A 27,006-nucleotide genomic window follows, 5' to 3' on the forward strand; every position below is an offset into this window, starting at 1 on the left:
AGTGTTGGCGCCAGGCGCTATCTTTGAAGTATGCGGCTATATTTTTCTAGCCTCGTTGGATACTGAGAGTTTGCTAACTTGGTACTAACTACTTCGCAAAATGTATATCATCATCATCATTAAGATTGTAGACCTAATAGACTAGTAGTATTTTATATCACTGAGACGGAACTTCAGAGAAATTAAAATAAGATAACAAAGTGTGTACAAGTTCAACTGATAAAAGGTCAATCTAAAGATTAGTAAATCAGACAACCAAGGCCGCTTCCCTTACATTTATTGAACTTTTTTTATATTTCTATGTACAATTCTCCTATGTCTACTGACGCAGCCGGCTGTCCTGAATGTTTTCCCACACTCTTGACAGCTGAACGGTCTTTCGTCCGTGTGTGTTCTGTTATGCACTTTTAATATATCTAAGGTATTGAATCGCTTCCCACAAGTCTCACATTCGTATTTCCTCTCGTTCGCGTGATACACAAAATGTCTTCTGTACTGAGCCAATATGTGAAACGTTTTCCCACATACTTCGCAAGTTTTCCGCGGTGTAGGATCGTGGACCGCTTTATGTATGATCAAACCACTTTTGAACTTAAACTTTTTATCGCACACGTTACAGGAGTAGAGTTTGTCGGTGGAGTGCGTGTCTAAATGGCTGACCAGATTTCGAGTATTTTTCCCGCAGATTTCGCATATTTTCCAGTAATCGTATCTTAATTTTTTCATTTTCTTCTTCTTTCTTCTAACCTGTTCCGTTTTCATTTTGGGTTTGACTTCGTTTTGTAATTGTTCTACCATGTCACTGGATATCTGCTCATAGGTGATTTCAACTTCATTTGCATCATGACTGTCATCTCCATTGTCATCATTGTGTGTCTCAGTAAGGTCATTTTTGTCAATCACTTCTACTTTGATATGTCGTGCAGTGCCACGGAGCATTTTATCAATATCTTGACATTTCCGTCTGAATTTGTAAGCGTTTTCTAGTATTTCGAGGCAACTTAGGCATATTTGGGACGGTAGATTATCTGTTTTTTCGACCTAGGATAAAAGGATGGAAAAAAATTTATTAACTACAATATGATCATCAGTAGAACATAATTTACTAATGAATATTCCCTTACCTCAATTCCTCCTATAAGTTTTAGCTTGTGAGCGACATCAAATCCGTCATCATCTTTTTGTTCGAATATGTTTACGGAAGCCGTCAGATTGGAGCACGACCGACATCGATCGGAGTCGTCTTCTTCAAACTTAGGCCTCACTTGAAGCTGCATCTTCTGTTTTAAGTCTAATAACTTCATGTCATCTTCGAAATCATCGTCAATTGCAGCATCAGCGTAATGGTCACTCTCTTCAATTTTCTGCTTTTTAATTGCTTTTTTCTCTTGTATCTCTGAATATCGACTCATAGCTTCGAAGTAAGGCCATTGCTCGTTTAGGATGCCTTTATTTGCGAATTTTGTTTTCCACTAAAATACACAGGCACAATTTAATAATTTTAGGCAACATGTCACAAGACTTTACTATACAAAGTAGGTATGTTACCTTAAATGTTTTTATTAGATGAAGCCATATTTCTTGCAGATCCAATAAACTGTGGTCCAACGGTAATCCGATACTTCTTAATACTTTTTCAACCTCGCTAAACGAAAAAGAAAAACAATTACTTTCCAATAAAAATTACATTAAAATAGTGATGACCACATGTTACATACCGCCATCCATGCAGGGGATCCTTGAAACTTCTGAATGTGTGTTCCAGGTCTGTGCGGGCACTGATTAAGTTGAACACCCATTCTTCTTGCCCTTCATCAAACAAATATTATATTATAATTTAGAAAAAGTATTATATAGTTTTTGGGTCAGTGTTTAACCCACAAAAACATTTCATGTTAAATGTTGCCAAGACGAGACCATATAGCTCGCACTGTCAAAAAGTAATCAGATCCCGTGTAGAGCCAAGTTTCTAACCCTACATGCCCAGACCTAAATCGATAAGCCCTAATTTCACACTCAAGTTACGGGGAAATTCTACAGCCATAGCTCGTACTGCGTAGTTCGTAGCGCGTAGCAGTGTTTTTACGCTATAATCTCGTAGGCGTGCAAACCTTGGACGTAACTGGCGAGTTGGCCGCACGGAAAGAGTTTAGAAGATTGAATAGATTTTTAAGCTCAAGCCCATATGACGAATAGCAAAAAGTCCGTGCGGCCGACTCGCCAGTTACGTCCAAGGTTTGCACGCCTACGAGATTATAGCGTAAAAACACTGCTACGCGCTACAAACTACGCAGTACGAGCTATGGCTGTAGAATTTCCCCGTAACTTGAGTGTGAAATTAGGGCTTATCGATTTAGGTCTGGGCATGTAGGGTTAGAAACTTGGCTCTACACGGGATCTGATTACTTTTTGACAGTGCGAGTTATATGGTCTCGTCTTGGCAACATTTAACATGAAATGTTTTTGTGGGATTTCATTTCTTTTTGTAGGTTGCTTATGATAGAAAGATAAAATGAGCGACAAACACAAGTATTTTTTTGTCGCTCATTTTTTCTTTCTTTTTTTGGGGTATATTTCTTGTGCATCTGAGATAGCAGTCCTATTCAACGAGACAACCGTCAACGACGTCTGCCCTCGCGCGTCTGCCCGCGTTCGGGTGCCGCGCTCGCTGACGGGCCGATTATTTTTAGCTACTGCGCGGGGACGAGGGGGCAGGCGGCGGGCGTTGGCGCATACTATACTTACGATGCTTATGTTCAAAAGTATAGGTTGATTAATAAACAATTACCGAAGTGAAGTATAGTAATATTATTCATATCTAAGTACTTATGGGTAGGATAATGTTTTGATTTGATGAAAAGTTTGTGTTCTATGTACTTGTGTATAATTTTCAGTCAAGCAGGAAATAGGGAATTAAGTTTCCCTATTTCAGATTTTTACCCTCCGCGGCCGCATTCAGACCTCTAGCGTCAAAAGTTGCGGAAGTCTCGAACAAACTTTCACCCCCTAGTTTAAGGGGTTGGGGGTAAAAGTTCCAAGTTTTAGGATTTTTTTGTTGTTTGGGTACTAATACTAGCTTACATACCAAATTTCAGTTTTCTAGGACTTCAGGAAGTACCTTAAGAATTTTGTTGATCATCAGTGAGTGAGTGAGTGAGTGAGTGAGTGACGAAATCGGGGTATTTTAGATATCAATAAAATCTAAAGTATAAGAGCTATGCAATTGAAACTTTAGAGGTTTATTAAGTCTACCACTGACATTATATCCTGAAAATTTTGTTTATCTGGTATAACCCAAACTCAAGTTATGAAGGTTCAAAAATACGACGAAGCGCTTCGAGAAAAGGTAGGTAGTGCCCTTGCGTTTGCGCTTCGCTTGGCTTTTCGGGCACTACCGTGCCCCCAGATTAACTCGCCCGTTAAGAAAAGCCTACTTGACTCTAAAAGTGTAGTATCACTACATTTTATAAAACAAAGTCGATTTCTAAGTCCCTTTCTATGCTTAAATGTTTAAAACTACGCAACGGATTTTGATGCGGTTTTTTAATAGATAGAGTGATTCAAGAGGAAGATTTATATGCATAATATATCTCTATTGCACCCATGCGAAGCTGGGGCGGGTCGCTAATACATAATAAACATCTATTAGGTTGTGTTAAAAGGAAAAAAAAAAACTTGCTAATTTATGGCTGCGTAGGTTGTCGCTAAAATATGAGCCATTGAAAGGCTATTGACATGTTTAAATACTAATTTAGTGTTTAAAGAGAGCGAAAGTGTACTTACAGTCGACGAGTGGATTCAAACTGAGGTTTGATGATTCACCCAAGTACAGCTCGAATAAGTTGTGGTAAACCCAAGTCTTATTGTTCGTCGCCTTGGCCTTTTGATATTCCTGACAAAATAATATTTTTCTTTATTATCTGAACTTTAAGGTTCAAAATCGAGCTCGCATAAATATATTGAGATTATGGAGATTTTTAACAGATAGTATGAATGATTGACGTGAATTTACGTACGTAGATATTAATTTACGTTATCGCTGATACATCTTAGTAATACTTACGGAAAACGTTGCCGCCCATTTTCTTCCCAATTCTCTTGATGTCAACGTTTTAGGGAATCCATATTCCTCAATCATGATTTGCAGCAGCTCACTGTTTTAAATAATAAATATTTAATAATTTATTTTTAAGTTGGGTAGGAGTATGATTAGCAGTGGACGTGTTATGTCTGACATGGTGGTGATGATAAAGAAGATGACTTGATAAAGAAGATGGATTATTAGACAAAGTGACGTCTATAAGTAGTCTTTAAAAGTAAAAATGAAGAAGTAGTAAATGTGTGTTAGTTGTAGTGTGATGTTCTTATGGAATTAGTAACGTATCTACGACATAGGACAAAATCTTAGTGTGGAATGAAAAAGCTTTTAAAACTAATCTTACTTCCACGCCCATTTTTTCTGTCTGAACAGCCAATCGTGTTGCAATCTGATCTGGATAAACGTTTCTGTGATATCCTTGGACCCTGTACAATGCAATATTTTTAAGAAATATGTTGTACAGCTTACTCAAGTGACTGTTTGACAAAGTAATTCGATTAGTTTCAAACCTTGTCTGGAGCCCATAGTCAAAAGCAACATGACCGAGCGGACGTTGAAAAGTTACGTAAATCAGCCGTCAAAATGTTGCTAATTTTATATCTTTGCAATTATAAATAATTAAATAAGGTGTCAACAGATATAAAGAAACAGGTTTATACGGAACCGTACCAATCGGCGCAGTTATACTCACTTATAAAAGAAACGGGTGCCGCTTGGGCGGCATAGATTATATTAAAATATTATACCTGTGCCGATCTTTACCGACCCGTACATATGAACAACTATTTGTAAATCATGCTAAAATTACAGAATAAAAACCCTTGTGTGATTATCAAATTACTAAGTTCAACAATGAAAACAATACTTACATTGAAACTCAGTTTCAGTTTCATTCTCATTTTTATCGCTATTCTTTTTATTATGTCTAAAGAATCTAGCACAAGGCATTCTGTTGCCACAGGAGCCCTGTTCCTCCAGCTTGGTTAGAACATCGGGTTCAAACTTCTCGAAGTAAGAATACATGGTGTCGTACAATGGCCACTCGCTTCGTTCAGAACTCTTTTTTAGTTTCATACGATGTTTTCTCTGTAACAATGGTATAAATGGTTTTCATATAGATCGTCTTCAAAATCCTCAACGCGATTAAAAGAATAAATGTAGAATGTAACACCTACTTTTCAACAGGTCAAACCTTTTGAATGATTGAAGCAGTTGACAGAGCAAATGAAAATTTAACATCCATTTTTCAACAGTAATTGTATTTTTTTAAAATGCTTTTCCCTACTATCTTATTTTCTACTATGTCGTAGATGCTTTTACAAACATACAAGTTCACATACACATAACGCCCAGACCCGAAACTACAATTTGTGGATCAAACAAAGAGTTGCTCCGTCGGGAATCAGACATGTTGCACGGCAGCCAGTTGCACAGCCATATAATAATTGTTTTCTATACATTGAACTTACACCAAAAGTAATTTTAATATGATGCCACAGTCCCTTCATGTCTTGCACACAGCAGTCCAGAGGCAGATCTTGACATCGCATGGCTCTCTCAACTGTCCTACAAAAAAAAAGAAATCATTAGGTATTAGGAAAGATAAAAGTGGAGTTATTTTTTTATTATTTTTATTTTTGTTTATTTCTTAAAAATGGTGAGAGTGAAAAAAAGCAGTGATAATTATGGATTTCTATATTTAAGTTATACCTATTACCTAATGGAAAGAGTTATATAGAATTAGTAATTACCAGCATATTTTTATTAGACATAATTAAAAACAATAAAATTGGTACTAAATGTGTTGATGATGAGTATTATTCATATGAATCCATGTGTTGTAGGTAAGTCATGTACAAATAAACATATTAATCCATCTATGAATATTAAAGTAATAAGATATTTATATAATACTTACTTCCACATAGTCATAGGATCCAACTTCATTTCCTTAGTCTCTGTCACACAGATTATTAATTTCAGCCGCCATTCATCATTCCCTGTATGAAGATATTTTTAAACAACTTATTTTAGACTAATTATACATAATAATAAATTTTAGTTTTGGCTTTGGAATAAAAACTAAAAAAAGTATTGTTCATGAAGCATGGACTATGACAAAAGTTGGTGTACATTGTAGAGTGGCAATTATGTGCCCTAATTAAATGCCTCTACCTACCCCTTCAGGGATAGATGGTGTGACAATATATTCTTATTTGAATTTCTTATAAGAAAATGGTAAATTATATAAATACTTACATGATTCATACTTATCCAATATTTCATTATTACCAAAATGCTTATCAAATATTTTAAAATATTTCCAACTCTTGTTATTTGTTTTCTTTGCTGTTTTGTACATCTGCAACAAGTTATGTGAATTAAGAATGTAACTAAACATCCCATTTTGCTTGCTATACCTACTAAATGTGGATAATATTGATAATATCAATTTGATATTGGCAAAGATAAAAGGTGTTAAGATACAATCCATTTTTTCAGTCAAACTTTATCAAAATCTGTCCAGCTATTTTCTATTTATAATACTTCACATAATATGTGTAAAATTACTGGCATTTGTAATTAATTAAGTAAGTATTCAAAACAGTTAATGTTGTGTTATGGCTATTGTTTAGTTTGCATAATAATTAACTCATTGTTAAATACATACATCATAAGTGTAAGACCATTTCTTTCTAACATGGTCTATAGTCATTTCATTTGGGAATCCATTTTCCAATAGCAATTTTCGAAATTCACTGAAATTAAAAAACAATAACATTATTCTTATAGCTTTACATTTTCTTTTTTAATTCACATTCATAATTAAAATAATGGGAAACAAAAGGCCTGTAACAATTCAGTGTTGGAACAATAGAAAAGAAACAAATAAATATAGATAAACAGTTTATGGGTTATGCATCAGTAATTTTTATTGTTTACAGTTTAATAGAAAATAGGTATGAAGTATATGTGTTCCAGTGAGGATGAAGTGTTGATTATATAGTAATGAAAACAGAAGAGTAATTGTGATCCCTCACTTTATTTGAATCACAGAAGAAAATTGGAAAGAAAACTCTACTTAGAGTAACTCTACAAACTCTACATAGAAACATTTGTTTTGATACTCACTTCCAAGGTTGTTTTTTACTTTTAAAAAGCCAATCATTCTCAAAACGAAGTTGGAAAAGTCTCTTATTGAGGTCAGATGTCCCTGAAATACATAAAACATACCCATTTAGTGAATCCTTCATCAAATAAGAACGAATTGCTTTCGTATTGACCAATAAGCCTAAACAACTCACATGTAAAGGTTTTATCTTCCATATTATGGATACAAGTTTTTAATTGGGTTCGAATTATTTTCAGACGATTTAATACATGCAAATATTTGCTTTATTACAAATTGAAAATAAGCAAATTGTATAAAAATATGACAAGTTGTGAAGTTGGCGATTTGTTTTGATATTTATTTTAGAGATGACACATTTTAATGGCTTGCAACACTAAACTCGATAATAAAATCGACTAACTGTATAATTACGATTCGTGGGTTATATTTATGACAGCTTTGATTAACTTTGACAAGAATGACAAGAGGACAACCCTAGGATATTATTTTGGTTCTGCGATTCGTCCTACAATTTTCACGTGGTTTTACACATTTCGGCATGTTTTACACTATTTACTTGTATTTTTGAATTAAATTGGCGACAATGCATCGAATTGCATATGCCAGGAATTTGTACCAAAGTACTTTACATGGAGTTTCACTGCCTTCTAATAATACATTGAAAAGTACGTCAAATACGGAAATAAAATGTTCATTTTGCCGAAGGATTTTATTAGGCCGTGTGGGTGCAGGTAAATCGTATTTATAATACAAACTGTGATCTAATGTAGCCACTATGTATAATAGAATATAAGTACTTGCACTATATATAGGTTATCCAGTTGCATAACATTTCTAATAAATATACTTTTTGTAGAAAACCTATACACTGTGAGACACCAGTCTACGAAAACGGCTAATCTACTCAGTTCATTAAGAAAAAAGGCTAAACGTAAGAATTATCAGAAATATGCAGAGTTACTTGAAGGTATGGTTTGTTTACATTTTTATCAGTGACATTTGCATAGAAAATAAGTTGTGCTAAACCTTTTTATTTTATTATTTTAGTTGGTGAACAGGCTATGACTGAAACTAAGGTTTCAATAAGCAAGTTACGAGCTGTGCATCTTTCTAAGTTAGCTTCTAGTCCAGTGTCACTTGGCCAGTTACATCAACTTACCACAAAAACTCCAAAGAACTTGAAAGTGGCTGAAGTGGACCCTGAACTGCTTCAAACAGTTAGGGACAAAATTTTAAAGAAAACACCTAAGAAGGCATCAGCAAAGACTAGTTCTGAGAAGTCAGCCGCCTCAGACATTATGTTAGAAGATGACAAATGTGCACTTGTTTACACCACCCATCCAATATCTAATTTTGAAGACAAATTCAAGACAAAACAGTACATAGATATGGTAAAAGAAAGTTACTATGATTTTCGAAAAGCTACCCTTTATGACCAGAAGTTGCAAGACCTTAGGTATGCAATAAGTGAAGGGTTGACTCAAGAGTTTGACCTGAGTGCTACAATATCTAGTAAAACTGACCTCAAGATGAATGAACACTTGGATAACTTGCCAAAGGGACCTCACGCTGTGTTCAGGGAACTTTTTATAGATAACCATTTAGATAGCTATGATCAAGAACTTGTGAGCCACATAACTAGTATGCAGTAAGTATATTCCATTAATTTATTAATTTATTTACCATCTGTATCAATTTCTTTGTTAAAAACATTGGTAATTTAAATATTTCCTATACTTTCAGAGCACAAGGCTTAGCACACCCAGCAATAGAAGACATCTATGATGATCCAGCACTGCACAATGAAATAGACACCCCAGAATACCTGGATATGGAACCTAGTCATGAACCTACTTCTGCTAAATCATTGAAAATTAAACAGGTGTAAGTGTAATAATTTTCTTTAATAAAGTGATGGATACAAAAATTGTTCATTATAAATCTAAATTATTTTTATTACAGAAAGAAAGAAATGAGAGATAAAATGAAAGCAAAACGCGACAAGAGAAGAGCCAAGCAAGAGTTGAGTATGAAGCATGACATCAAGGATGTAGAGCGGCAAGGCAAGCAAGAATCCTTGCATCGAGTGCTCACTGCACATCTGCAACTCCTCTGTTCACTAAACATGATACAGGAGGTAAGAATTTCGAATACTTCACCATTTTTCCAGAATTTTAGTCTACTTGGAAAATATTAACATTTTTATTTAATTTTTTAGAGCTTTCTACTAAGAGAGTAATGTCATTATTTATTATAATGTCCATTATGATTCGATGGTCATTATCATGGCTAAAAAAAAATATATAATCATGAAAAATCATTCACATCCAACAAAGTACTGGTCTAAAAGTGTGGTTTCTATTAAAAATGTGTGTCAACTATTGTTGTTTGAGGGTCGTTAGCATTTACTTTCTGTGTCAATTAGCACAATAATAACGTCAACGCCTGACCGCTGTATCTAGGTCGCGTCTATTTATCTAAGTAACTATTGCTGGGTCTCTACCATAAGAAGCGATGTAAAAAATGCATAAAAATAATTCTACAAATGTTTTTAAATTAAAAAAAAAACAAAATATTCAAAATATTTACGAATCTTTGTAACCTAGTTTTTATGCGAAAATCTCTGTTATCTTATCAAAGGTGTCGGTGACCGACGACTCGCGTCACACGATAAGCGAAGACGATGAAGGATTGAGTGTAATCCCGAAATTGTAACACGAACAATATATATATTTTTTTAAATATACATAATATCATAATGACCTTTATTTCCTGAAGAGACACCTTTTCGCACATTTATGATGTTCTATGTCTAGTTAGGGGAAAGACTATTTTCTTTACATCTGTCTCAATTTTAAGCTTTAAAAGCTATCATTGATAATTTACAAAATATTTATATATTTTTTTTATATTAATAAGCTAGCTGCAACATATTACATAGAACTTACTTCACTTTTATAGCCTTAATTTATTAACCCGTGGTGTGCCGGAACGAAGATTTACGCGAGACACAATGTGTTATTGTGTCTCAGACCAACAGAAAAGAGGTTAAACATCAATAATCATGATTGTTACAGGCGCACCAAGTGTTACAGTATTACAGACAGAGAGGCACGAGAGTCGCCAGCCATCCCAAGATCAACGACGTCAAAGTGTACAACACGTTACTACATGGCTATGCGTACACTGTAAGTAATAATATCCTGCTTATATCACGCCATATGAAGTTCTAAGACTACTTTAATAGGCAATGAGAATGATTTGTTTACTAATATCCTGCTGAACAATAGTCCAACAATTTGTTTTCTGCAAGCACATGCTAGTGAATAGTGTGTTCCCTGCGAGAATCGGAACACGTTATACAGCAGCCGGTTTTCCATCCATTGTGATCGCGCATTTATTATTTATTTGCGTCACTTTGCCGATATTTTATCACCATAATTCTAAGATTTACTAACGCTGTTTATTCTTTACAGGGTATGCTAGATAATGCAAAACAACTCTTCTCACATATGTCTGATGATGGCGTCAAAGCCAATCCACAGACGTTTGCCGCGATGTTCGAATGTGTAGAACGGAGTGAGGAACAAGACAAAGTCGAACTGCTTCAAGATTATACACAGCAGATGCAACAAATGGTAATTTTTTACAATTTTATTTGTTCTGTTGTGTAATCGCTTTTGGTCTTGTGAGCTATAACAAAAATATGTAATGCTACCGTGCTTTTGCAGCCCAAATTCTTTTTGCTCATTCTTTGGAAACAAAGTTATAAATAAAAATTAAACTGACAAGTTAAAAATACCTTTTTATTTTTTTCAGGACATATCACTAAACGATTTGCTGGACAAAACAAAATTCCTGTATGACCAACGGGAAGTAGTATTAAAAGCCATACATAGGATAGAACCGGACTTCCAACCTCAATACACAGCCCCGGTACTAGACTACAACTGTTCCTTACTTAACAATATTACATTAGACAAAGTCGAGAATAGACAAGGCCTGATGACGTCACCGGCTGAAGGTCTACTGTCCTTAGAAGAAATGATCCAGAAGGGGAAAGAACAATTGAATATAGAAATTAAGGGAGAAGTTGAGATACAAAATATTGGAGTCAAAGATGAGGAGTCGGAGTCTGTGAAGTTTTGTGTAAGTAATAATTACTAAATTGTTTTTGTTTAACAAGATTAAAAAGTTAAATGCCACTTCCCGTGGGTGCTGTAGAAACTGATGTTAGTCTTCTTTTACCGCGTAAAGTACTCTCTGATAAACTTGAACCTTACAAACTAAGATCACCAACCCAAGCCAAGTATGGAGTTAGTGGCAAACATTACTTATGTCTCAAACCCCTAAGGGCCCAGTTGACAGTCAGGAGCTGTTGATGATTGATGATTAACCTAGTAATTTTTGTGTCCCAGAGAAGCAAATTAGCAGAGACGCAGAAGGAATGGCGCAGCGTGATCAAGGAGTCGTTTATTCGCAACCTCGGCACGCTCAAGTCGCAGAGTAGTGCGTCACACACTGCTATCACGCTGTACCCATATCTTAAGGTTTTAGAGGTAAGCAACTTTTTTTAGTACCTTCAATTCAACAAGTATAATTAAAGAATTTGTAGACAATAATAGTCTCGTCCATATTAATAAACTTTTTGTGGCCTTATAAAACGAGAAACGTAGATTTATTATTTTTAATAATCATGAGCCTGGTTTCGTGGTCTTCCTCGATGTACGAACTATCTAGAACCAAAAAAAAAAAAAAATCTAAACTCGAACCAGTTGAAGAGTAGTTCCAGAGAATTGTGTATTGAATTGCCTTTATGCCAAAGTTATGTTAAATTGTGTGATATTGTTACAGGTGGACCAATTTGTAGATCTAATAATGGGAGAACTAACCAAGCTCGTGGATGGCAGTGAAACATACAGCCCTACACTCAAACTGTTGCAGAGAGATCTAGGAACACAAGTCTATCAAAAGTAAGTTATTCAATACTTCTCTTGTAACAACGTGTGTTTGTGAAGCGACAGTTTGTCTCTGAAAGGTATAACTTGGATGGTCTTAGCTGTTAATTCTTAATTTTATATTTTGAGTAAGCCAGTCGATTTTTCTTTGAATAAGTGTATATAGCAAAGTAAGTAAATCTTAATCCAGGAATATAAGGTTTCTTTATTGTTTTATTGTTTTTCTATTATTCTTTATTGTTTTTTTGTATAAAGCCCCTTCGCAAAGTGAACTTTATTCCGTCGACATAAAGTTTATAATATATTTTCTTTTGTTCAGATACCAAATCGAGCAGTATCGTCGTAACGGTATCCTACAGAAGATAGAGCGTGTGTACGAGAAGTACTGTGAATGGTACGTGAACCGACGCTCGGTGGACGGGACGGGCGCGCCCTACAACGGACGCCAGGCCTGGCAGGCACTCGTACATATGCACAGGGAGGGGGCTAGCTTGGTGAGTTTACTACCATTATAACTGTGGATCTTAGACGATTCAGTGTAAAGTCAACCTTGAAACTGTGGAATAAGATTCAAAAATACTTTACATCAGTTTTTAAATAATAATAATTATACCTTCTGCGGCTTATGTAACTGTTTGACGCAACAAATGGGGCATCGTTTATAATGCTGTGCGTGACTATGAGCCCCTAGCGTGGTTTGAAACTAGTTGAGTTGACTCGTCAAACATTAGTATTTTGTCTTTTTAGTTATTTTTTTATGGTCAATATTTGTTTAGGATATCGAGGAGACTCAATGGCCGATGGAAATGAAACAGAATGTCGGCAAGTTCCTGTACAACATTATCATTAATGATGTGAAGATTGACGTTAACATGTTCAAGAGTAAAGCTGCTAAAGAGTGAGTAATAATTACTTTATTTTCTTTTTCAATGGGATACTTTTTTACGTTTGGCTACTGTCTTGCGTGATTGTAAATAATGATGCTTATGATAGAGCTCGTTTGCCAACGGGCAAGCCCCAAGTTGGTTGCTAATGAGCAACATATTCACTCAGGTCTCGGGGCGTAATCTTCGTCGAATGTAGCATGCAATCAGCCTCAGAGTCAATCTATTGTCATTTCTGTAATAGAATTTTAACTTTATAGTTTTGTAATGAAGTCCAATATTAATCAACAGATTCGTTGAAAATGTTGTTCTTTATTTAAATGAAGGATGGAGTGTTGTAGTTGACACTGAGTATGTACTGGAGTCGTTTGAAAAGTCCGTGCAAAGTCAGAAAGATAGCACTACTGGTGCGTATCGAGATCTTTGACTCTTGGAAGAACACACACCAAGTTTCAGCCAGATCGGTCTATTTCTTTGTGTTTGGCATTTGCTTGAATCAAAGATGTCGAATATATTTAAAAAAATGGACGAAAAAGAATTTCTTGTGTTGATTAAACACTATTTTTTGAAAGGCAAAACGCCTCAGGAGGCTAATGAAAAACTACTCGTATCGCAGGAAGAAGCTCCCGGCGGTGTACAAGGTGCACCGTCCGTGGGCGCGCGTGGTGCGGCTGGAGCTGAAGCCGCACCCCGTGCTGGCGCGGCTGTGGGCCGGCGCCGCCGCGCCCGGCCTGCGCATGCGCGCCGCGCTCACCCCCACCGCCGCGCCGCCCGCGCCCTGGGCCTCGCCCGCCAAGGGGGCCTATCTTGTCACTCCTACACCCTTCGTCAGGTACCTATACTTTATATACCTATAGTCTTTCGCCTAAAAAGCTAGGCAATTTTTTATTGATCTAAGTAGGTATCCCCAGTCATGAAAAAAACATAAAAACATTCATATCCTGCACTGAAAGGTTATCAGCAACTCCACTTTTGGTCAAAAGCGACACTAGCGCTAATATATTTTACTTTCTTCAACTAGAATGCCATTCTACGTAATGAGTCAATGGAAGCGCCTTGAGTCTGCTCCGCCGGAGAGCTTGTACCCAGTACTGGACAGTCTCAACCAACTGGGTGAGGTGCCCTGGGTCATCAACAAACCTATACTCGACTTGCAGATCAAAATATTCAGGTAAGACATATTTATTTACTATGTAATGAATAACTATTATTAGCAATTGTTTGTGTAAGCACAAGTAACATTCTCACGAGTTTTTAATTCAATTTGCGTTGGCCAGATGGCTCTAGTGCAGAATTAAGTCCTCTCACTTAATTCGTCGAAATTTTACAATGTAAAGGATTTTGATATTTCTCTCATTATCCTAATCCTGAAAATAAGATTCACATTAAGCTCAATGACGTAAGCAGAAATTTATTAAAGTTTTACAATCATTCTAACACTTACATAATATTTGTGTAACAGGGAAGGTGGCAACAAGAAGTTGGACATAGCTCCTCCGTCATCGAAACTAGACACGTCTCAGTTCCAAACGGGGTCGGACGCGGCGGCCGCGTTCAAGCGCCGCGTCGCCATCAACCGGGCGCGCGCAGAGATGCACTCGCTGTGGTGTGACGCGCTCTATAAACTGTCGCTCGCTAATCATTATAGGTAATTTGAACTTTTATGTTATATTATAACTTTTTTAGTCTATTAGATTTTTTTTGCTATAGAATAAATTAATGAAAACGTGAGCAGAGATTTAATTTTAGAGAGGAGTGTAATAGTCTAACATGTCTTTAGAAAAATAGATTTTATATTTCTTTCAGTTAGTGTTAATATTTTTTTTTGTTGGCTCTTATTTCATTGTAAATGTGTGCTTATTTCTATGAGTATAGTAGGATATTTGTAACTTATAATAATACACGTAAATCTGATTTTAAAACTAACTTAATTTCTAGACAAGTTTTCATGGATCTAACTATCAAACAGTTGATGTTTGTTCCATATATAATATGTATATGTAAGTGAAGTAAATGGTTGTATGGTCCCGCAGGGATTCAGTGTTCTGGCTGCCGCACAACCTGGACTTCCGCGGGCGCGTGTACGCGGTGGGCCCGCACGTGTCGGCGCTGGGCGCGGACTGGCAGCGCGCGCTGCTGGCCTTCGCGCGCCCGCAGTCGCTCGGACCGCGCGGACTGCGCTGGCTCAAGCTACACGCCGTCAACCTCACCGGGACCATGAAGAAGAGCACCGTCGAGGAGAGGTGCGTTGTCGCTACTTTATTTCTTTACTAGCCGAACCGGCAAACTTCGTACTGTCTCAAAAAAATCCCCTGGACTTCCACAAATTACTTAAGATCAAAATCAGTCCAGCCGTTCTAGAGTTTTAGCGAAACTAATGATCAGTAATTTATTTGTGTATATAGAGAAATTGCGTATAAAATTATGTATAATATATTCTCTAGCAAAATCAAACTGAATGACTAGCTACTACACCACGTGTAATGGCTTCATATTCCTCGACCAAACATTTTAATGCATACATACTTTCAATCAAATTTAAATCAGAAATATAATTCAATCATATTTAACCCATACTTTAAAGTTTAGTTTTGAGTTACTAAATAAAGTAACTATTTTTTTCATCCAATAGACTAGCGTACGCAGACAGTATAATGGACAAGATCCTGGACTCAGCAGACCGTCCGCTGGACGGCGAGCAATGGTGGGCGGAGTCCGAGGAGCCCTGGCAGACACTCGCCTGTTGTATGGAGATCGCCAACGCTGTACGATCGCCTAACCATGAAGGTACATTTTTTTTTTCTATTTTTTAACGGGTTTACGTAGTAACATGTCAATATTGGTGATAAGAACTCCTAACTATGTGTAACCGATTGTTGATTTAGTTTTACCCCACTTGAAAAAGGGGCATTGTTTTTAATTTATTGTTATTAGCTAGAAAATTAATATTTCTAAACAAAATTTTCTCCTTTTAGCAATGGGCAGTCAATACTATGGTTTTGACTAAATTCTTGTAACTTTAGGTTGATATTTAGCCTAGCACTTTTGGTAATAAGTCAGTCTGTATATAATATGTTGTCCCGTGCAGAGTACCTGTGCGGGTTCCCGGTGCACCAGGACGGGTCGTGCAACGGTCTGCAGCACTACGCGGCGCTGGGCGGGGACGCGGCCGGCGCGCGCGCAGTCAACCTCGCGCCCCTCGCCCGCCCGCAGGACGTCTACAGCGCCGTCGCCGCACTGGTAACTACAATACTGGGCTTTTTGAGTTATTATTGTAGAAATCTGGCTTGAAATGAGATTTTAAGTCTTTCATAGACTATGGTTACATAACGGATATTATGACTATAGGTCCCCGGGAGTGACTTGAAATTACTCAAGCTACCTCGTATCAAATATTACAAGACCCTTTTCCAAGCTAATAATGTTAACAGACGTTCCAAACTTTACACACAGGTGGAAGAAATGAGAGTTCGAGACGCGGCAGCCGGTGTACCAGCAGCTATTATCCTGGAGAACTTCGTGCGAAGGAAGGTCATCAAACAAACTGTCATGACCACTGTGTACGGAGTCACCAAGTTTGGAGCTAGATTGCAGATCGCTAAGCAACTGAAAGGTAAGGTATTCTCCTTTGATTGTACATATTATCACATCTTTTATTCCTCGAGTGTAGACAAATGAGAAGGGATAGTATACAACGATAACATCCAATCTTCATGACTAAAGTTTTTTTTTACGGTTATAGCCGGTAAACGAGCAAACGGATGACTGATGGTAAGCAGTCAATAAAGTGCGTTGCCAGCCTGTTGTGGGTTAGTATTTAAGAGTTGTTGGGGAATCGGTGATTGGGAAGATTGGGAAAGGGATAATTGAACCTCCAGTAACCTCACTCACGCAACGAAACACCACGCAAGCGTTGTTTCACGTCGGTTTTCTGTGGTTTCACTCCATTGGAGCCGGTCTCGTTAGTAAAATAATTTTAATATGGGCATTATCTGGTTTGCAGACATAGAGGAGTTCCCGAAGGAGCAGGTGTGGGCGTGCTCGCAGTACCTGACGACGAAGACGTTCGACAGTCTGCGCGAGATGTTCACCTCCACCAAGCTCATACAGGACTGGTTCACTGATTGCGCCAAGTGAGTTTATTTACACTGTAATGCGTATATTCTTTGGCATTTTGTTTCTTTGTCACACATTCTTACATTCTTGATAAAAATAAATGTGAATTTGACCAGATTGTCATCAGTCTTTATTAAAACAGCATCCCAATCTATTCAGTACTTTTCTGCATAAATATTTCTGCGCTTACAACATTGAAATCGTATCTCCATTATACTTTTCTATGTTTTAGTAGACGGAAGCTAAATTATCTCTCGTCATAATATATTTATTGTATAATAATTAAAAATAAAATACTTTATACCATAATTTTCCTTTACAGACTAATATCAGCGGTATGCGGCGAGAGTGTAGAATGGGTGACTCCACTGGGATTACCGGTAGTACAACCTTACTACAGGAGGGCCGGGCCTTCCCAGGGACAGTACCGACCGGCTTTAGACCAGCATCAGTGAGTATACTCCGTAGATCTAGGTATATTAAAGACCAAGTTTGAATGGCTCACAACATAAAGTACATTTTCGTAATACACTTTTAGCAAGCAGTTGAGGACATGGTTTTAAGTGTGTTAGGAAACTTAAAATTGTCTCTATCCGTCTTTCTAAACTCTTATTTCGATCATGGTGTCAACTAGATCATTAAGACAGGATTTCTTTTAACACATCCCCATCGCCCTTTAGTAACAGATCTATAATATAAAAATAAATCGTAAAATGTGTTGCTAGGCGTAAATCTCGAGTACAACTGAACCGATTTCGTTATTTCTAAACAAGTTGGGATTCTTGTGTAAGAAAAAAATAACAAACATCCGCAGAAATATTTCCAAGGCGAAACAAAGTTCGCAAGGTCCACCAGTTAATAACAAAAGCACCTCTTTATCCAGACGTCCGTGTACAATGAAGCAGCGCAACGCGTTCCCGCCGAACTTCATCCACTCGCTGGACTCGTCGCACATGATGCTGACGGGCCTGCACTGCGAGGCCGCCGCCGTCACCTTCGTCTCCGTACACGACTGCTTCTGGACGCATCCAAACACCGTCGATATTATGAATAAGGTAAACACATTATTTTCACACTTATCCAATCACTGAACTCATGAAAACTACGATCAATGATAGATAGCCTAAACATTGAAACAATGAAGTCAGGCGCCTCTCAAGGACATTAACAGCTGTTTTGGATCCCCCAACGAAACAATTCAGAAGATATTATTATCATTGAAAGATAACATTCAATTCACAATCACTTTGCACTTCGAAATGTCAAATTGTTCGTTTTATTTTGAAGTTTTTATACCGTTTTTTTTGTAACAGATTTGCCGTGAACAATTCGTGGCTCTCCACTCGCAACCGATCCTAGAAGACTTATCAGAATTCCTTACAAAACGATACAGCTATGACGACAGGTGAGTTTGTCCGTATAAATAAAATAACGATAATACTCTCTAGATATAATATTACTGGAAATATGTACATTTCTTGTGAGGGCTCTCGTTATATGTAAGTTTTTAATGCTTTCCAGTGAACTGGAGGACAGAAGCGTGGGCGCGGCGAACAAGAAGCGCGTCAACAAACTTCTACAACAAGTGCCCAGTAAAGGAGACTTCGACCTCAACAGCGTACTAAAGTCTGTCTACTTCTTCAGTTAAAGGAATACGGATTGAATCGAAACACAAAGAAATATTGTGAATGTGACATCACATTGATGACCAAAACTTAATCCTACCTTAACTAGTAGCTCCCTACCTCTTAATTATGTTAGTGATTAAAATAACGCAGAGCTTAATTTTCCATTAATAACTCGAAATATGTATTTGAAAAATATAGTATTATGAAATGATTACTTAATATCAAATAAGTCGGTTAGAAATGCTAGAGGCGGGAACGTTATTGTTTTGCCTAATCTACTTAAAACTTGATTGCCGTCTGTTAAAAGTTCCAAGAAATTAACTTAATATTCTTAAACTTACTGACACATAAAAAATAAGGGAAGATACGCTAAAAAAGATGGAAAAGACAAAAGGAAGTCCACGGAGAAATGGCAACCCTGATACGGGTTTTGAATTACGAATGAGAAATTCCAAAATGGCGGCTATAAATTGAAGTGTTGCCATGTAAGGAACTAGAGATAGACTGAAGGTGAACACGTGGTGGTTATTTGAATATTGTTAGGTCTTTTGTAATTTTCTAATAAAATGTTACTGTTGGTAACTGCTGAGAAATTTTGTACATTCTTATATTTTATTCTTCCATTGATTTCTTGAGACTGGCTTTGTGTTGATTACTCTTTATTGTCTCAAATGTTTTATAGTGTAGTTACGAATGTAGTTATTTGTACGAAAATCTTATTTAATTTCCTAAGTGAATACGTATCAAATGTCTCACTGAAATATCAATCGTCAGACATGTAAATAAAGACTGGTTTTGCAAAACCTGCCGTGACATAAAAACTGCCTAAAGGTTTAAAGTAAAAGTGAACCTTATCTACTTTACACAAATACAAATTTCAACTGCCTTATTATTATTACTACTGCCCGTATTCAGTTTAGATTATCGTACAAATAACTTAAAGTAATATTGTTTTAGTTTACTCTTGTAGAGTACAAAAATTGCTGTGTTAATATTATATTAATTATATTTGGTTAATATAAGCGACAAAGCTCGCTGACTTGTCCATTGTATTTGTTTATATAAATCATAAGTAGTGAACCAAATATTGACAAAGTTGATATAATCTTGTTGGAGATTTCTTGTCGCCAAGTTGCAATAATGTTGCAAGTTGCAATAATAAACTGTGATTGCTAGTAGATGAACAATAAATGAAGCTGAATTTATTTATTTTGTTTTAATTTAAATAAAAATATCCATTTAAATTGAGATAATGTTTAAGACATTATAATCCCATCGATAGAAAAGTTAAATGAAACGACTCAGTTATAAATTATCGTTTATTTTGTGGTACAAAAATTCACGTTACACGGTCACGTAACTAATTACAACAATTTGTGACTAGCAACATCATCATCACAGGCCTCACGACCCACACTTACATTGGACGCACACTATTACATTATTCATATTCCAACACATTCAAATCATTTCAATATGTATTGTATTTACGTCCAACAATTTTAATTTTACCGTTTTTATACTAAGTAATGACTTAATGAGGTACGACGATACGTTAAAAGTGATATAAATAAACAAAGATAAAAATAGTTTGGCGCGTGTGCAGTCTACGAATTACTACATGCCTGCATACCCTACTAACAACTAACATATTTTCAATGAAACCGAGTGCTCAAGTGAAACTACGCTCGTCTCGAAAGAAACCCATCTTACACTAACTGACAAGAAATCTTTAAAATTTCAAACATCAGCTTCAAAATAGCACATTAAACAATGCGATCTAGTTCCTAAACAAAATCTTATAAGTAAGAATTAATCTATAATGGGGCAAATTCGATTGTAACTCAACATTGCAGAGTTTAATTTAGTCGTGTTGTGACCGTAACGGACGAATAAGTTAGTTTAGCGTTACTGCGGATGATTTTAGTCAGAATTAAATACATAAATAAGTTAGTGCGTGGCGAGCGGGGGCGCGGGGCGCGGCTAGTGTTTGTGCAGCAGGTGCACGCTCGTGTGGGGGCGCGCGCTCGGGTCCGCGCTCTCACTCGAACCACTCGTCGTTGTTCGCTGGCTCATCTCCGACGACCTGACAAAAATACCATGTTAATACCGACCCGTTACAAGACCTAGAGATAACTAGACCAGAAGAAATCTATCTAATCCACTAGCAGAGCTGAATGGACAGTCTGGAGAAGTACGTACGTCGGCGTCAATGTGTCCACATCTAAATTCTGCAAGCAGAACCACTGCGGTGTGAGGGTGTCATCACTTTTGGCACAGTCCAAAGTTCCGTTGTAAAGCAACAAGTCATCCATTAACACCTGGAAACCATATAAAACAACTTTAGGAACGGGTTCCAAAAGATCCAAAAGTCTATTTTGCTATTACCATGAAATGGGCGTGATCTTAATTTTAATCATTGAGAAATTGATAGTTAACTTACTCCAAACTCTTTGACGCCTCTCGTTGGAGTCTTCCCATAGTTCCAAATCTTGATGCCGTAAACGGAGACCGGGACATCGAATACAAAATACACCCTGAAATTATTATCATTTATTACGAGTTGCTTGTCAGGCGTAGGTACTTGGTGCCTTTATTATAGGAAATCAGTTCCGTCTTTCTAGCATATTTAGCGCTATACTTAACTTATTATTCTGTGGCTATACGCAGTTCAAAGAAGTCGTTCGACGGACATCGGACGTTTTGATAGCTTTTATCATTTTATGTGATACAATGTTCACTAGTGAATCTTGGTGAATACCCCGTTTGAGGTCCTAACAATAATCAGTGTCGATGACTATACCCAAAGAGCTACCAAATCAATTTAAACCGTAAGAAATAGAAGGTTGTGAATATAAAACGTTAAGTCCTGACCTGTTGAGAGTATGTGGTAGTACAGGCGCTAGCCAGGAATGCGAAGCGTCTCCAACGCGCGCGTTGTGTCCGTCGATGAGTTTGTCCGGAGTGCGCACGTCTGCTGCGCGCGGATCCAGCACGTTCACACTCGCTGGGTGAGCGCAGACATCTGGGAGACAAACGAGAATCTAAGGAACAAGCTCTTACATTGCAGTGACAATGATAAGGTGGGAAAATATTGCTATTTCTAATCACGTAGTTAACAAGGTTGATATAATAATATGGGTAAGGATAGCTTTCTTGCAGTAGTGCTGTGACTAAACTGATGACAATGACCAAAAATGGGTCCCATTTTCTCATACCATCTATTTTGTGTTTGGGTCCGAATATGTTTCATTATGTGTCTGGTTCAGTTTGAAATAACATACGGCAAGCAAACGATTACTAAAATCGACATACTTGTCTCAGTGAGCGGTATCAAGTTTCCATGAGGATCGAACAGCTCTACTCCTGTGAGGCCGACATAGTAAGGATCACCCCACGTGGAGAATATGTTCAGCTGCAGCACGAAGCCGGTGGGAGCGCCCATGTCCAAGTTAGTGCCGTATACTAAGCAATCCATGCGGAAACTATCCGTATCTTTCGCGTCGTCTAACCTATGAACACAAAATGAAATCAAATGTTTTTATATCTTTTTCTGAGATTTCTTTATAATCAGTTTTCGGATCACCACTGAGTGACCACCAAAACCGGCTTAAAGAGTGATGCCATATTCTTAGTTAAACCAGGTTTCCATATTCTTAGGTAAGACAGGTTTTATAACTATTTACTGGGAAGACCCATCAGGCATTTTTAAATTCTTGAATTCTTCTTTCTCAGCTTTTATATAATATAAATTCTGTTTGAGGGTTTTCCATATCACAAAAAAAGTTCTACCTGTCGTCGACAGCAAGCAAGTCAATCTGTTGCACGTAGTCGTAGCAGGTGTCTCCTGGAGCGCGGCGCAGTAACAATGGTCTGTAGTTTAGTGGAGCCCCGTCCAAGGAGATTCGTGCGTGTTTCGCTCCGATGTACGAGAGTTCCATATTCGCGTTGTAGTTCCATAGGCGGATACCTGGTTAGGGAAAGAATGAGATGAATTGAGGACTAAATGATCTTTAATTAGGTAATACTTAGCATAATTATTTAATAATGCTTGAATTTTGATTTAGGTAAGTAACAGAAAATTATCGAAAAATATGCTTTATTTTCTATGTCACTAAGTATATTTCTTACTGGTAATCTCAGTGGGCTCCATCAGTTCCATAACAATATGACAGAACTTGTTGCCGGTCGAGAAGTTCGTGCACCACATGTCTTCGAAGTCGGTCGTGATGTTCCTGCCGTTGAACAAACTCTTGCACTCCAAGAGATTACTGTGTTCCTGCGTTTGATCCTCAGTTATGAATGCAGTGTAGGCATACGCTCGGTGAATCTTGACCGGCTCGTTGTAACAAAGGAGCTCGATCCCTGTTGGGCGCCAAAACGATGAAACGCGTGTTAACATAATTTTAGGTTCCGATATTTAAACATTTGGAACGTTCGTGCTGTAGGATCATTATATTTCGGATCCATTTGTCTTATAATTAAAAATAATGGCCAGACGATTCCGAAGTTACGATGTTTACGTCTATAATTTTTATAATCAATAAGATACTCCCTCATTATTGCTTGATGTGCTTGACATACAAAATTGAAGAACAGATCATATAATACTGAGCCTGATTTTTTAAGTTTAGTCAGAATAAGTACCTAATTTTGAAATCTTACCTGTTAATCCAACTAAATGCCGCTGTCCCCAAGTAGACATGAGTGTCATCTTGATTTTTTTGGCGATGTACTTTAAATCCTTCTCTTCAATGTCCAGAGCCTCTAACAGTGCCGTAGGGCTCATATTATGATTGCTGTCGTTGGCCGTTGGAGGCCGTTTCTCGATAATGTTCGGGAAGTCAGCCATCGGTTCATTGTCTTTTAGTAAGGCTTGGAAGTTCTTATCGTTTTGCATTATAGCCTCCAATATAGCAGGGTCTTTTGTGAAGAGGATTGTCTAGAAAATTATAAGTTACTTGAGATTTTTATTCTTGTTCATGATGCATTGTAAAGGTGTGTTAAACTTCCTAATTAGAGGGCAAGCTTATTGTTATACTAACATATATTATTTTATTCTGTAATCCAGAACGGTCAACAGTCCTAGGTACTTAGTTGTATATTGAACTCAAACAAACATTAAGCAATCACGCTTGCGATCATTACGATACGAAACAAATCCTAATAAACAATTCATTAGATTTCGTCTAGATTACGATTTATTTATTCTACTTTCATAAAGTAGGCAAACTCCGTAGCAATTCCTTAAATAATTTAGAACCTTCAGCACCTATTACAAGGTAAAAGAATAATATAACACGTCTAGCTGTTGGTACAACATATAATTTAAGTGTGAAGGTATAATCAATACCGTTGCACTTCAACTTCCAAGAACGCTGTATAGAGGTAGATCGATTTACAGGTGATGTGTCGTTATGTATTAATAGGCGAGTATGTTCATTCTTGGCTTTTTTATTTGTATTTAGAAAATGACATGTATACTTGACCTATAAATAGGCAAGGTTTATTTAGGTACTAGGTACGTTGTTTGCAATGCAGTTCCCGATTTAACCGAAAACTGATGACATTATTCAGTCCCACAGTGTCACTGTAATAGGTTACGAATCTTTTGGAATATTACAGGTAAAATTCCAGACGATACAAGACCTCTACCTCTAATTTACAGTCGCTCCTATTGGCTTATAATCGTAGTAGGTAACTTATTTGCACTAGGTAGACTGTAAGCTAGTCTACTATAGCAGTTGCATTAATATTAGTCTCAATACTTACATCACCAAACGACGACAATGGGCCCTTCAGCTCGCCACTGGACCTCGCAATTTCTCCGTGGAATATTACTTGGTCATCTAATTTTATTTGGACCAACCTGACACCACGAGCAGAATATATGCGGGATTTATTGTAGTTCTAAATAAAAAAGACACAAAATAAATGCTGTTACTACCACTAGAAGTAAATAAAAGTTGATAGGAATTTGTTATGAATAATCTGGAATGACTGGATTTATCCAAGGTTTTAAGCAACAGTTACTAATTGGTCTCCAATTTAGCGAGACAGGTCTATGGCTTTGAGAGTACATGTATTGCAAACTATAATATAACTTTGTAAAATAGTTTCTCTCACCCATATCCTCAACAACGCCAGTCTGGAGCCTCCAGCCAACAATACAGACAAAGCTATAGGGTTCCCTCGTGGTGCTGGAACAGTCCATGTATGCCGTTCATCACGAGTGCGCATGACTCCGTCTATTATGTTCTCAGCGCGCCCGTGTTTCGATTGGTCCCCAGTGTCCGAATCAGTCCACACCTAGAAAGAATATTGAGTAGAAATACATTGTACAATGTGGATTATACTAAAACATACCAAACAAAAACATACCTTCTCCACAATAACAGGATTGCCATCGGAATCGAAGAGTTCTATGCCATTCAAACCAACCAAGTATTTGTCACCCCAGTTAGAGAAGATTTTCAGTTCTAACAACCTTCCTTCTGGTAGCTCAGGGATGACGAACTCATTCTTGACTTTGTCCTTCAATCCATGTTTTAGCGGAACCGAGCTCAATGATGAAGGTTTCTTCGCAATATTCTTTGGACCAGGTCTCTTGATTGAATTACTTTCTTGTAAGCTAGTAATGCCCTCTTTGGTAATGAGCTTTTTACGTGTTTTTGGCTCTTGTGGCCCTAAAATAAAGAACATTTAGATTTCGACTTAGTAGTTTGCATCAAATAATTGTAATGTCTAATTATTATCTCGGCGTACTTACTGGGGCCTAAAATGACGTCATGGAAGTCATCGTCAATCAGATTATTCGCTCGTCGATGCCGTGGTGTGACGTAATGCGGCAGCAAGTCTGATAGGAAGTCATTCGAGCTAGCATTTGAAGAGTCTCCCCAGTCCAATTTACCCCTAACGTTGTAAACGCGACGTCCGTTTTGGTTGTATGCTTAAAAACATTTTGAACACAGTTTAAGGGCCATTATAACCATTAGCGGATCATTGAAGTTAGAAAATTAATAGAATCAAGAAATAATTTAAGTACCTTTTGGCTGGCGCAACGTACCAGCGGAGTGCGCAGTAGATCCTAGCTGCGGTTTCATTAACATATCCATTGTTGTGTCTAATGAAGTCCGGCGCGCTAACCTAGAATGATACAATCTCAGATATAAATAATTAGGTTCTGCCAGCGACTTCGCCCGCGTTCTCGTGGTATAAAAAGTATCCTATCACCCAAGTCAGCTCATACCCTGCCTGTATACCACAATTTCATCAAAATTCGTTCAGTAGTTTCAGCGTGATTGACGGACAAACATATAAACAAAAAATATAGTACTATAATATGGTACAAGACAGCTTGACCTAAAATATATTTTGAGATATCCTTACCTACGGCCTTCTAATTTAGAATTTTCGATTTTGTATTTGGTATCCTCCAGAATTGGGGAATCACTGTTGCTATTCCGAATATGCGTCTCTTTCATCTCCCTGAAAAAATAACAGTTTAAAGCAAGCATTCGAAGACATCGCGTACTAAGGTAGGTCTGGTATTGGTTTGGCCCAGCCTTGACACGGAAGTTGTTATAAGAGTGCATTGTACCAAGAATTTCCATATTGACGTCTTTTCTTTATGTAGGTAAAGTAAACGATTCATTAATCATTCTGGGTACTTCAAATGGAAAGAGGTCAGACTTACTTGGTAAGGTTTTCGAGCCAGTAAGGCAGGTCCCGGTCCTTGTTTGCATAGTCAAGCCCATTTTGCTGATGTGCCATCCTTGAGCCATGGGATTACTGTTATCTTTGACGAGAATATAAAAATCTATTGGCTATTAAACTCATTCTTTGACCCACTCGACACAGAAAGTGGATGGGATATAATTTTTATTAATCCGATCAACGTTTAAAAAAATACAAATAACAAAATAACACGCTTTTTATAACTATTATTGATAAATTTAATCTTCATTCACACTTGCTTCTTTTGAAACATATTTTTGCCGCTGTTTGTTTGACCTTGGTTCCTATGGTAACAATGTTCTTCCTACTGAAAAAATTCACCCGAACAAAAGCCAAGTAAAACATACTTTTTTGTAATTAAAAACTGTAACGAATAAAGTAAATGGCTCTATTAAAGTAATCTATTGTATACCAATAATTTAATTGCTATTATTGTAAACGCGATTGATTT

At 37.1% G+C, this 27,006-nt stretch overlaps 3 protein-coding genes across 3 annotated transcripts; 1 reads left to right on the forward strand and 2 right to left on the reverse strand.

Annotated features, from left to right (window-relative positions):
- Window positions 1-260: 260 nt before the first annotated feature.
- Window positions 261-7,564, reverse strand: LOC126910688 (uncharacterized). The gene is made up of 14 exons (XM_050693684.1): window positions 7,405-7,564; window positions 7,232-7,313; window positions 6,771-6,858; window positions 6,359-6,461; window positions 6,018-6,099; window positions 5,569-5,665; window positions 4,969-5,185; window positions 4,443-4,524; window positions 4,064-4,154; window positions 3,784-3,892; window positions 1,719-1,809; window positions 1,549-1,645; window positions 1,125-1,472; window positions 261-1,041 (listed from the first exon to the last, which is right to left on the reverse strand). The coding sequence occupies exons 1-14, from the start codon at window positions 7,424-7,426 to the stop codon at window positions 277-279; spliced, it is 2,274 nt and encodes a 757-aa protein (XP_050549641.1). The 5' UTR covers window positions 7,427-7,564; the 3' UTR covers window positions 261-276.
- Window positions 7,565-7,697: 133 nt separating this feature from the next.
- Window positions 7,698-20,023, forward strand: LOC118272178 (DNA-directed RNA polymerase, mitochondrial). The gene is made up of 24 exons (XM_050693653.1): window positions 7,698-7,963; window positions 8,089-8,199; window positions 8,280-8,880; window positions 8,976-9,116; window positions 9,195-9,369; window positions 10,310-10,420; window positions 10,709-10,870; window positions 11,052-11,381; window positions 11,651-11,791; window positions 12,087-12,205; window positions 12,510-12,684; window positions 12,967-13,088; window positions 13,691-13,906; window positions 14,096-14,245; window positions 14,537-14,722; window positions 15,108-15,317; window positions 15,707-15,861; window positions 16,163-16,314; window positions 16,528-16,687; window positions 17,078-17,207; window positions 17,513-17,641; window positions 18,074-18,245; window positions 18,504-18,595; window positions 18,712-20,023. The coding sequence occupies exons 1-24, from the start codon at window positions 7,816-7,818 to the stop codon at window positions 18,836-18,838; spliced, it is 4,215 nt and encodes a 1,404-aa protein (XP_050549610.1). The 5' UTR covers window positions 7,698-7,815; the 3' UTR covers window positions 18,839-20,023.
- A 100-nt stretch (window positions 20,024-20,123) lies between these two features.
- On the reverse strand, window positions 20,124-26,850 carry LOC118272087 (katanin-interacting protein). The gene is made up of 15 exons (XM_035588415.2): window positions 26,515-26,850; window positions 26,208-26,306; window positions 25,864-25,964; window positions 25,588-25,767; window positions 25,200-25,504; window positions 24,945-25,127; window positions 24,591-24,728; window positions 23,484-23,760; window positions 22,950-23,183; window positions 22,611-22,788; window positions 22,134-22,330; window positions 21,693-21,843; window positions 21,262-21,355; window positions 21,021-21,139; window positions 20,124-20,904 (listed from the first exon to the last, which is right to left on the reverse strand). The coding sequence occupies exons 1-15, from the start codon at window positions 26,589-26,591 to the stop codon at window positions 20,802-20,804; spliced, it is 2,436 nt and encodes an 811-aa protein (XP_035444308.2). The 5' UTR covers window positions 26,592-26,850; the 3' UTR covers window positions 20,124-20,801.
- Between the last annotated feature and the right edge of the window lie 156 nt (window positions 26,851-27,006).

Source organism: Spodoptera frugiperda, chromosome 5 (assembly GCF_023101765.2).
Source record: "Spodoptera frugiperda isolate SF20-4 chromosome 5, AGI-APGP_CSIRO_Sfru_2.0, whole genome shotgun sequence".
In the NCBI taxonomy this organism is placed as follows: Eukaryota; Metazoa; Arthropoda; class Insecta; order Lepidoptera; family Noctuidae; genus Spodoptera; species Spodoptera frugiperda.